General features: G+C 53.8%; 1 protein-coding gene across 1 annotated transcript; it reads right to left on the bottom strand.

The window, feature by feature from the left end:
* Positions 1 to 2,176: 2,176 nt before the first annotated feature.
* Positions 2,177 to 4,859, bottom strand: MMD2 (monocyte to macrophage differentiation-associated 2). Its single transcript, XM_009864263.1, has 6 exons — positions 4,775 to 4,859; positions 3,972 to 4,132; positions 3,805 to 3,879; positions 3,400 to 3,501; positions 2,789 to 2,858; positions 2,177 to 2,380 (listed from the first exon to the last, which is right to left on the bottom strand). Exons 1-6 carry the CDS (start codon positions 4,850 to 4,852, stop codon positions 2,177 to 2,179), a joined length of 690 nt encoding a protein of 229 aa, XP_009862565.1. The 5' UTR covers positions 4,853 to 4,859.
* Positions 4,860 to 12,121: the final 7,262 nt, after the last annotated feature.

Below are 12,121 nucleotides of genomic sequence, written 5' to 3' on the forward strand. Positions count from 1 at the left end.
TCTGGGAATCCAGTCCTCCAGACTCTGAAAATTGCAGTGTGCGTTTGTAAAGCACCGATTGTCCTCCAAGTGCTTCACAGGGTCCTCACATGAGCCCTGTGAGGTAGGTCGGTATTTTCACCCCCATTTTACAGGTGGGGAAACTGAGGCATGGGGAAGGGTAATGACTTGCCAGGCAGCAAGAATGGCAGCTCCTGCTCTGGGATTCCATATCCCGCTGTTCCAATATGTTTCACTAACTGCTGGTTACTCACAGCTCCTCCTTCTCCACCCCTCCATCTGCCGTAGGTGACCAAGCAAGGACTGGGACCTGGAGGGCCTGGGAGAGGCAGCAGCAGAGCCTGGGCTTACACCGGGTCATTCACCCTCTGTCCCTAAGACCACCCATCACCCTGAGGTGTCCCAGCCCAAAGGCTGCTTTGGGATGCCCCAGGAAGAGGCTTTTTTCCCCCAGCAGCCCCATACTTGGCTGGTGTCTGGGCACAGCACTCAGGGCTTCTTGTAGGAACCTTCTGCCTACGAATGTGAAAACCCACCAGATTTTTTTTTGCTGACCTAGTGACCACAGTCACTATGCTGGAAGGGGACAAGAATTCAGATACTTTCTCTTTGGTAATTTTTCTGCAAAACAGCACGCCCCTGGAGACCCGGTCCTGGGGCACCGCAGGCTGGAGGGACCCTCAGATCTGCAGGAGGTGGGTCAGGGCCAGGAGCTCAGCTCCTCGACATGCTGTCAGAGAAACAGGAGGTGTGGGAAGGTGGCCGTAAATCTCCTTCACTTGCCGTATCACGCCAAGACCGCTGCAGCTGCGATTAATCAAGAGGCTAAAGAGAGATGATGGAGAATCAATGTTTTTGAGGGGCTCCTGGGGAAGGTGCAAGCAGGGCTGAGAGTGACGCGGCTCTGCCAGCCGGCTCCCAACACAGCCTCTGGCACACACCAGAGCCTGGCACCAGATCCTCCTGGCTCCAGCAGCTCAGCCTGCACATCTGGAGATCAGGACCAATGTGGTTTTCCCACTCCATCAGCATTGAAGCCATTCCTGATGGCTGGATGGGTGCTCCATGTCCCGTTGTCTTGCCTTGGAGAGTGTTGTGTAGCCACGGTTAGGGGTTTAAAAACCAAGTGTCACTAGGACATCCCTGTCACAGCTCACCTCCGAGCAACACGCGTATGCATCCCTTCCCTGTGGCATTCCGGGGAGTGTCGGAAATCCTTCCAAACGTGGAATTAAATCTAATGATGATGAGCAATAGTCTCGTCGTCAAAATGGGAGCAGAGAAGGCAGGCGGCCTGGGGATCCCAGCCCAAGGAGATGCGCTTCCCTCCCTCGAGGAGAAAGAAAATCCCCCAAAGTGGATGGGCTGACCCCAGCCAGGTGGATGCTGGTGGCCTGATCCCCACTCTGCTCCACGCCAAAGGCATGAGCACAGCAGAGCCTGGGAGCGGGACTATGCTTCAGGAGTGGAGAGGAAAAAAAGCACCCCAGGGAGAAAACGTCCATGGGGGCTCCAAGGGATCGTCCAGGAGGGACGTACTGAGTTGTGCACTTAATACTGGCTTAGAGAAAGGGTTTTCCAGGCTCCGGAGAGTCCTGGAAGAGATTCAAGTTTCAATCTCAGGTAAGGCTTTGTTGACTCAGGACCTTCTAGTCAAGAACTTTGGGAGGGGGCAGTTAATGCTGATGTGACTTAGGACTATTTAGGAGCCCAGCTCAGGTGGTGCAGGGATGACAACATGGCCCCCTCCCAACTGGGGCAGCTGCAAGCCCAGGGGACAAGGGACAAGTCTCTCTGCTCTCCCCAACACCTCTAGTCTCCTGGGTGGCCCCCACTAAGGGTTCTGGAAGCCAAAGCCAGGGCCCAGGGCCCCTGCTCCCATGGGATGCTCAGGATCAGGCAAGCAAGAACGACCTCCCCAAGCCTCCAGCAGCCCAATGGTCAGTCACTGTGTTATGAAACCTTAGCCTAAAAAAATAAACCGTTCCCAAGGTTAAAAAACAAAAAACTGTTTAAAATCAACCTCCAGGCTCTCCTGTCCCTGCGGGAAGGGCACTGGCGGCTGCTGCCCGTGGGGCAAGCAGGTGGTTTGGGGTGAGCCCATGGCACGGGCTGCCTCCCCGCTCCCCTCCATGCCCCCATGTGCCAGTTGGCACAAACGATGTCTTTAAGGCATCTACCAGGATGTTTTAGCCTCCAGCGTGCCAGGCCGGTAGAGGTATCTCCAGATGGCGTAGTAGTGGATGCCAGCTCCAATGGCCACGAAGAGGTGCCAGATGGCATGGGCGAAGGGTATGCGGCCGTCGCTTTTGAAGAAGACCATACCCAGGCAATAGAAGAGTCCACCGGCCACCAGCTCGGGAAGGCCATCCCTGTTGGGCTGGGAGCAAGCAGGGAGGCAGAGCTCAGTGATGGCCATGACATGCCTTACCCTTTCCCCATCGCTCCATCCAGACCAGCAGCGTGGTCCCAGCTGCAGGGGGGAGAGCGGACCCTCTCTCTGCGTTCTGCTACAGCCTCCCCTTCCAGCAAAGCAGCAGGAACCCAGCAGTCTGGCTTTGCAGGGAGGATTTCAACACAACAGAGCCCAGGCAGGAGGTCCACTGGAGTTGCACATGGTATCTGCTGGGCACCCAAAGCATTTGCAAAGCTGAGCCAGGCCACACCATATTTGGGGATGGCTTTATCCATCACAGAGCCCGAGCTGCGCCAACCCACCAGAGACAAACCCGCCCTGCTGGGATTTGTTCCTCCTGCTGGGCCCTTGTGCTTCCCGGCAGCAGCTTACCATGGAGAGAATGACCAAGGCGGGGAAGAAGCCCATGATAACGTAGCACACCAGCTCCACCAGCTTGTACCTGCGACCGACAGAGAAGCTGCTTGGAGGCAGGCGCAGCGGGAGCACCGAGTTTTACGCTTGTGGTGTCCACTGCCCTGCTACAGGAAAAAGGGTGGAGATGCCATCGCGGCAGGTCCCATGTCCTCATGTGCGAGCCAGCAGCGCAGCGGGGCTGGCACCCCCACCCCGGCTCGGGAGCTGCCAGCTCAAGGCTTGGGGCCTCGGGGAGACATCTGGAGCCTTTTGCTTTCTATTTGGTGCCACCATGTGGAAGAAGCGACTCATGACAGCGTGTCTCTGCTCCCCACATTTCTCCGCCCACCACCAAAAGCTCCTAAAACCAGGATGCAAATGAGAAAGAACAAGGGCCAAGGAAGCTCTCCGCTCCCAGTTGACCAGGAGGCTTCCCAGGGACCCTGTACCTATCTGTCTGTGTGTGTATCTTCGTCCTTTTTGCTCTCCCCTGCAGCTTGACTACCCTTGGGGCGTTAAGAGGGGCTGGCAGAGCTGAGCTGGGCTCTGCAATACCCGCAAGCATGGAGCCAGGCAAAGGCACTCACCGCTCATGGAAGAAGAAAACGTAGACGGTCCCGATAGACGCCATGATCCAGATGATCCAGCGCATGTGGGAGGCCCAGGGACCCAGCTCTCTCAAGTTCAGCCTGCAAGACCCAGTTCTGCATTGAGGAGGGTCTAGGACAGCACCCCGGTCTGGGCTGCAGGCAGCAAGGTGCCAGGGAAATGCTGCCCTCACCCCAAGGCTGTCCTACCAAAGGGTCTTCCCAACTTATAACTTGAATTTAAAAGGATTGAAATCTATAGGGTAGGAAGGTTTAGTGGAAAGGGGTAGGATACAACTTCAAGGGGAGCCAAAGCTGGAGAGGGAAACCCTACTTGTTGGTGCCAGGCTGATTTTCTCCCCTCCAGTGGGGCCAAGCAATGGCCCACACCCACCAGCAACTCACCAGGGAGCGTATGAAGCCGCAATGAAGAAGTAGATCACCATCCTGTCAAACATGTGCAAGCAGTGCTCCACGGTCCTGTGGGACAGACAGACAGCTCACAGCCTGTGGCACCAGGAGCCTCCTGACCCTCTCCCCCTTCCTAAGACTCAGGCAATCAGGGCTGGTACCTGAGATGCCTCTTCTTCCAGGAGATGGTGTGGAAGATGGTGGAGACAATGAAGAGGCTGGACAAGCCAAAGCCATAGATCCAGGCTGAGATAGTTTCCCACTGATCATCAGAGAGGATGTAGAGAATGGAGCTGCCGAGGATGCTGGGCAGGATCCAGAACTGGAAGGGAGAAGCAAATCTGTTGTTGATTCTCTGCATTTCCACCAAGCAGTTACAACACAGTCTCTGCCTTTTCTTTTAGGTGTTTTTTTTTGCTTCTGGTCAAAGCTACCACCCATAAGGGGCAGCTGGCCACCTGCACGGGCCAGGCAGGGTCTCTTTTTGCATGGTGCATCTCCAAAATAGCTTCTCCAGGTGGAGGTAGGAAGCAGGAGGAAGACACAAGGAGGATGGCTACCTCTGAGTCATCTCCCAGGGCTCGGAGCAGGAACTGCCAACTCCCAAGGGAAACTGTGACGTGGGGAGCACTCACTCCCACTGCCGCGTAGGCAGCCCCATGGGGCTACTGTCACCATTCTTACTGTGAAAAACACTCTGTTTTCAGGCATCTTTGCAAAATGCTCATGCTCCACTAAGCCCAGGGCCAGCTGTGGTGGGTGAGAGCAAGGGAGATGCACACCAGCTTCCCAGGGCAGAAGCTCCCCACCTAGAGAACATGGGCCTCATCACAGCCTCAAGATACTCAGGAGCTGCTCCAGAGCTGAACACAGACATTTTAAGGTGTTTGTTGAGGTTCCTCAGGGGATGCCCTGAATGCTGAGCACTGTCCTAGCTTGCTCTGGGGTGGGGACAGGGACTCACTGCGTGGGTAGCACAGTTCGCCGCATGCTCATACTCCGTTGGCTGGTACCTGCAGTTGGACGGGACACGGTGATTCATGAACCTGCAGCAGGAAGAAAGGAAACACACTCAGGGGACAGAGTTTTGGGGGAAAGCTCTTCTAGAGGGGTCCACACAGGGATACCCACCAGCTCCTACGAGGGTATCCCAGTGATGCTTCTGGTTTCGGGTACCACCTGCATGTACCTCCCACCTGGGGGGAGACCACGTGTCCCAGCACAGATTGCTGCAGGGGGAAACCCAACCAAACTCCCCTGGAACCCTGTATCCTTATTTCTGTTTCTCTCCATCTGACGTATCAGCTTGCTCTTGGCATTCAGAGGAACATATCGATTTCCCCTGTCAAATCAACACACTGCAATAAAAAATAGTGTCGGGCTTGGCTAGTCCATTGCTGGGTACATAACACTGTATTAAGAGAGAAATTAAATGTGCATCTGTCGGAGCAAAGCTCTGCCTTGCTCAGTGGCAGGGGCCAGCAGTGGGATTTTAGCAAAAGGGAGTAAGAAAGGGGCAAATAGAGAGTGATTCTTTGCTGGCTGCTCCTGGTAATGAGGGGTTTCAAGACTTTTTCTGCTGTGGCTCAGACCAGGATGGCCGAGCTGAGGGGATGCTGGGAGGGCTGCCCTGCAGGACCTGGGCTAATTGCTTTCTGACCTCGTTTGCTCTCAGCTCTGGCACCATCTGAGGCGCTGAGCTGCGCCTGGCCAGGGGGCTTAGGGATTCTCAGGACCTTGCCTCTGGGCGCAGGGTGACTCCTCAGTTTGGGGCACAGGGAAAGGCTGTAGAAGTTCCCCCTCCCCATTCCTGAGCCACGCAAGCCCGTGTGGATTCCTCTGCCATCTCCTGCCTGCTCAGCCCCACCACCTGAGCCACTCACTGCTGTCTGCTAAAAATCAGCCAGAAGGGATTAAATCACTTAAATGACAACAGTTTGAGTGGGGGGTAGTGGGAGGGGGGCAGCAGTGACAGCCTGTGCAGGGACCCTGTCCCCAGCCGCCGCTCTGCCTGCTGCCAGACCCCAGCACTGCGGGAAGATGCGTGGTCATCATCACCAAAAAATGTCTTGAATTAAGAGGGGGAAATGGAAAGGTTAAGCTCCCACTGCTCTGCAAGTCCAGGACCCACGCTGGCTAAATTAGGGCTTAGCAAGGCTGCTGTGGCCAGGAAGCAGCCAGGCGTCCCTGGGGAGGGGGTGGGGCCCAGCATGCTGTCACCTCCACTCCAGGGGACACCAGGGATACCCTCCTTGTCCCACTGCTCTGGCCACGAGAGCTGGCCAGGCTCCCTGTGCTGGAGCCATGTTCCCCTGGCAGGAGAACATTACTGTCCCCTGCGTTGCCAGGACACTGTCCCCAGCTCCCCTTCGCTTTCTGCTTCCCTTTCTTTTCCCTTTTAATAATAAGAAGGCGGGAGGGGGAGGCGAGGCCAGACACCCTGCATGACGTTGTGGTTGCTTAGGAAACATGTTTGAGGCCTTTTCCTTGAATTTCTTTATTTTAACAAAGCCCCACACCGTCTCCCCTCCGTTCTTGCAGTTGCTGTTCCGAGCAGTAACAGGGAGCAGCAGTGGGGACCAGTTCCCACAGCCCCCTCCCCCAGGGCTGAGGGGCACCCAGACCCTTTGGGAAGGGATCCTCGGGGTGCAAGTATTCTCCCTAGCTCTGGTACGGGGATCAAGAGGTCAGAAAAAGCCACCCCGGTCATCTCCATGAGATGACATTGAAGAGCATGTGTGTCCCTGAAGCCCAAAGCCATACTGGTGTGGCACTCTGGTTTTTCCAAGGGAGAAACAGCCTTGAGGAGGAACTTTTTTTTTTTGACCTGGGGAGAAATTGCTCTTGTTTTCCTGCCCTGCTTTCTAATAAGCGTCATCCTATGAAGGATGGGAAATGGAGCATCAGGGATGTGGGACTGGGCTGCAAAGTGCTGGGTTAGCCTGGGTAGAGCGGGGCCTTCCCAGAACAGCCACCATTGCATTTTGAGGCTTGTTGAGTACGTTTTCATGGTCCTTTGTGCAAACAGTCACAGAAGCAGTGTTTGCACATCCTCTGGCAGGGCAGGATGAGTGCCTTGCTGCCCTGCAGCACCTTGATCTCCAGGGGCAAGGAGGCTGTTTCCTCACCTTCTCTCCTGGGACTTCTATCTGTCTCCCAGATCATCATCCTAGGATGCCAAGCATCCATGCGGCTCATGTCATCCCTGTGCACACTGGCATGGGTACAGGGCAGCTCAGTGAGCCCTGCATCATTCGCAGCCTGCAGAAAGTTGCCATGCAGGTGTGCAAACCCAGCCTCAAACCTGAGTTCCAGTCCAGACAGATGGACGGACAAGCTTAGAGAGGGCATCCACAACTCTTGTTAGAGCTGATGAAAGACATGAGCCCCAGGTTTAACTGCTGTGTGTTCCCCAGCCCCAGCTCTGTGCAGCTGGAGTCAGGAGCAGTGGAATTGCTGGTGTTCAGGCAGAGCTCCGGGGATTTTCAATGCAAGACCCAATCCCTGTGGCAAGTCTCCTGCCTGGCTGGCTGGAGACTTGCTCCATGTCCTTGCACCAGTACGCTTGGGGACACCCTGGTAGTGTCCCTGGGGTGGGAGGTGACCTGTCCCTTGCGGGGAGGACCAGCAAAGCCACAGTGATGTGTCTCGCTGAACACAGCGGATCTAGAACACTGTGGGGAGGTGACTACACACCAACCAGGTGCTACAATGCATTTGAGCAGTTGCTTTAGGATTGCAGAGCCCAAAAGACACAGAAAAGTTTAAAACCTCCTCTATGGCAGGAGCACGAGCATGCCGGTTTTCAGGGATGGTGCATGGGAAGCAGAGAACCAAGATGCTCCCAGGCACCTTTTTCTCCCAGACACTATGCAGACCAGCTATATGAAGATGGGCTTGGTCGAGGTCTGAGCAGGGGTTGTTCACTGCAGCCTCAGGGTTTTTGCCTGCCCCGTTTGTGCCTGGCCCCTTTCCCAGGGAAGGACACTGAAAAGGGCCGGTGCAGCAGGCTCCGTCCAGGGAAACAAAGAGCCCCTTGTCCCAGAAAGCCAGGGCAAAATGCAGAGCCAGCTTCCCAGGCTTGTTCCTTTCTCTTTCTCCCACTCTGTTTTTTTGTGGCTTCGGGGTTGGGGTGGGTTTTCTTGAGTTTTGAGGTTTTTTAAGACTTTTATCCAAGAACAAAGTTGTGACCTCAAAAATCACGCAGATCTGCCTGGCTCTTGCTTTGCTGGGGTTGGAGGGAAGAAGGTAAAAAGAAGACTAAATTAGAATTATTCCTCAGGGTGGCTCATGTGTGAGCATCTAGGGGCACCAAGACAACCTGCATCAGCCACTGTGTGGGAACCACACACTCACACAGGCAGAGCCATGAGACACTTTGCAGGAAAGCTGTCCCCTACACACATGGTAGAGAACGTCCCTGAGAGAGACCCTGGTCAGGCTGTGATTTGGGAGAGGTGACACTCAGTCCTGCTGTCGACATTGACTCTGTGGCTGGCCTCTGCCATGTCACTTCATTTCCCTCTCACCTCTCCTCTCCAAGTGAATATACTAATTCTGACACCCTTTAGGTGAAAGCATAAATCACCACTAAGATACAGATGAGGAATTGTGAGCCGAGCTCCCATTGAGCAGCTCATCCTTGCCCTTGCAAAGAGCCAGTCCAACACCTGACACCCCAACCCCGCTATAAATCATGCTGTATACATGACACATGGCTATCTGTCTATGCGTTGAGGACCTGGGCTCCCCCAGCATACTGCTGAGGCTGTGACCATGGCCATGACACTTGAAAAGCCAACACACCCCCTTCACAACCCATGAAGAACCAAATGCTGGAGCCTTGTGCTGCCACGGGGACAAAGGAGCAGCCAACACGTCCAAGGTTTTTCCCAGGTGATGTGAATTTCCCCAGACAGCTAATGCCTATAGGTTTCACCTGAAAATGGCTTATAAAAGGGCTGGGCTTGCTCAGGCTCTAGTTTGATGTTTGTTAGAGGTGGGATGCTGGTTTGCTGTGTATCTACTGTCCTGCTCAGGGAGCTGGAGTGTTTCTAGGCTGCCTTCCCTGCTGGGCAGCTCTTGGGGATTTCTCGTTGAGTGCGTGTCACAATTGCTTTAGAGTGACAGAGGAGGATTGCGTCCTGATGGCGATATCTCATCGAGAGGGAGCGTGGAGAAAGCATTTGCTGGATGCAGGGTGGCAGTGGTGGTAAGTCCTGCTGGGGCTCTTTGGGTTGTCCCTTGGTGGAGCAAGTGTTGTGATGCCTGAGGTGATGGTGATGGAGCAGATGGGTCCCTGTAGGGCAGACTGGCCCCAGACCAATCTTCAGTGCATGCTCTGGATTTGCCTTAATGAGGCTAGAGGCTGCACACCCACTGCAGAAGCTGGGGCCTGATCCTCAGGCTTGTGCTCATATATGTGCTGCTGCAGCATCCCTGTAAACTGGGGCTTGGCGTGTGCTCTGCTTCTGACCCGTAATACGGTAGTTTTCCAGCTGCAGCCCCTGGTAGATGCTCCATTCCTGTGAGCTCCTCTGTGGTTTGTAATTAACTCAGTTCTGAGGATCTGCAGGGGTGTGCTAACTGCTCCCCCATGCCTCAAGTCCAGGACATCAATTCTGCAGCTTGGTGATATGGGAAAGGCTCAGCAGCTCTCCCCTGTGGTTGCAGCTCCCAGTGCAGAGTACCCAAACTGCAGTACCACAAAGCTGCTTTGCCCAGCCCAGGAGCACTCAAAAAAATCCTAGTTTTCCTTCCTACCCATTGATATGGAAGTGTTTTCCGCAGGGAAGCAGAAATGTAAAGGCTCAGGCTGATGCTGCCCAGCGTTGCCATCTGCAGAACCACTCACGTGGGCATGTGCGTGGCTGTGTGGCACCCCGTTAAGAGCTGAAACCTCTGTTTCCATGCCCACTTCTCAGTGCTTGCATGTTCCTACGCGAACATATGGTCCTACTGGTTTGGAAGGCTGAGCTGTGTGTGCTGTAAACTTGTGGGTCAGCTCCCGGGGGCAGGGAAGTAGGGGCAGCCGGGAGGAGCCTGCTCCATGGGCTACTCCTTTGATTCCAGATTATCCCCCACGAGAAGGGGCAGGGGGCTGACAGAGCAAGACAGGGCAGCATTTTCTTTTTGTACTGCTTCCTGGCATCATGCAAATAGCTGGCAACTTGCATGGGGAGCAGAAAACTAAAGGCTTTTCATCCAAACCAGCATTTCTCAACCTTCCTTATGGGTAAATTAGCAGATCACCAGATTTCTGGAGTAACCTGCCCAAATGCCCCAGTGCAAAACTTATTTCCACAAAGCAAGTCAAAACAGGCTGCAGATTGAATTGTCATTCATCACCTCTGATTACTCTCATCCCAGTGGTGCTTGTTCCCAGCACTCTGACATATGGTAACACCCTGGGCTGGCTGTAGACCATCCCCTGGCATTATCCAGCCTGCATGCATGAGAAATTCTGAACGAGTCTTGCTGACTTAGAGATGCTCCTGCACAGGGACCGTGTGCTCAGCCACATCCACGCTGTACCTGGCTCTGAACCTCAGGCACAGACTTCCCCCTTGAAGGGACAGGAAAGACACCCCCCTCCCAGCTCATCCTGCTGCCACAGCAGTAGGTACAGGAGGGGCTGAGGCTGGCAGGAGGGAACATGCTGCTGTTTCCCTGAACACACCAGGAGCCACACCAAGGGTTTACCTGATCCCTGTTTCTTGCTCCTCACCCTAGCAGGGACTAGTCCAGGAGGCTCCAAGCCAGGCTGGATATAGTTATAGACCATTTCTGCACCTATAAGAGACCACGTATATCTAGCAAGGTTTGGTTGGTGGGTGGAAACTCGGCAGGTAATTCCCAGCAGGGTAATAACTGTCCATATTCCCATCTTCTGTGCAGGGATATTTATTTTCTCTCTCTGGCGGGCTTTCTGCTCTTTATGTAGATGGTATCTCTAACTCTTCCAAGGCAATTCATGACCCTGCAGCTACAGCAGAGCTGCTTGTTTATTCACAACAGATGGGATTGGTGAGTGTTTCCCAAATTACTTTCCGAGCTGGGACTTCTTGTTTCATTTGGTGCTCATGAGACCTCCAACAACATCTGATTAGTCATGAAATGACTCTAATGTCCCAGGTGTTTTGTGAATGTTAGGAGTTTCAGTTCCAGAACTGAAAATTCTCCATTATTCACTATTTGCTTGTTTGGAAAGTCACTGTGTATGTTCCTTGCTGCCTTGCCTGCATTGCCCTGAGCACAGAAGTTAGTCGGACAAAACCTGAGCCTGCTTAAACTCTACAACAGCTCAAGGTGGGCAAGACAGTGTGACCATCCACCCTTCTGCCTGCTGGCCAGTTTGGGGGCGGGAGCATTCCCAGCCTCTAACCCTGGCTCCTACTGTGAAATTAAATGGGCAAGTCATGGTTTCTCAGATCCATAAGTTCTCCCTATAGCATCCCTCGAGGCACAGAGCCTGGCTCTCATTGGGGATTCCTGGATGCTACTCCAGTACAAATGATACCTCTAAATTATTCAGCAAACGCTTCTGGAGAATGAACGCACAGAAAGAGAGACGTGCATTTCACCAGACAGGCAAGCAGACACTAGGATTTCCATTAGTATTTGCAACAGAGAGCAGGGTTGTGTCTAACTCTGCGGTACCTCCACAGCAGAGGAGGGAACTCCTTGCCCCTGACCTGTTGACTTCTCTCTGCATAAAATCCTTTCCTCAGCAGCAACTAACCTGGACTATAAGCTTGAACAGGAACACAGATTTGGATTCAATGTCTCCCTAAACGTCGGCACTGCTTAGCTCAGCTAACTGGCATCTGAAACAAACATCAGGAATATGATGCTTGTGGTATCATGTTATCATGAGAAGTTGCATTGTATCACATTGAGCTCACAAGACTCTGGATTTTTCACTGCATGACAACACTGAGGTTCAATTACGCCTGGAGAACCCCAAAGGGAGACCTGAGCTCTGTGTGTGTTTGCTTGTGTCTCCTCTGCCTTGCTCAGCCCTTGTTCCAAGTATCCAGCCCCTCGCAGCATCTCTCTGGCTACTCAACAGATCTCCTTTTGCAGCTGCAGCCAAGCACCCCTCCAGAGCAATGAACCGAAATAACAGTCACACTCTTTTCCCTTCCTTTCTGTAGGAAATGCAGTTGGTTTGCATTGCTTTGTGTCGCTGTGGAGGTGGGGGTGTGGGAAGGGAGGAGGAGGGAAGGGCGAGCCTGGGAGCAGTTCTGGCAGAGCCCCGTTTCTCACATTCGCTGACCTGCTGCGCTGGGCACTGGCTTGAATTTCCCAT

This window comes from Apaloderma vittatum, unplaced genomic scaffold (assembly GCF_000703405.1).
Source record: "Apaloderma vittatum isolate BGI_N311 unplaced genomic scaffold, ASM70340v1 scaffold32372, whole genome shotgun sequence".
NCBI classification, from domain to species: Eukaryota; Metazoa; Chordata; class Aves; order Trogoniformes; family Trogonidae; genus Apaloderma; species Apaloderma vittatum.

What these genes read in the sequence shown, in the direction of transcription:
- MMD2 (XM_009864263.1), bottom strand. Translation starts at nt 4,852, where the DNA reads ATGAATCACCGTGTCCCGTCCAACTGCAGGTACCAGCCAACGGAGTAT. An exon ending in CGAACTGTGCTACCCACGCA is followed by an intron (nt 4,133 to 4,774) that starts GTGAGTCCCTGT and finishes TCTCCCTTCCAG; the next exon opens with TTCTGGATCCTGCCCAGCAT. An exon ending in TGGAAGAAGAGGCATCTCAG is followed by an intron (nt 3,880 to 3,971) that starts GTACCAGCCCTG and finishes TCTGTCCCACAG; the next exon opens with GACCGTGGAGCACTGCTTGC.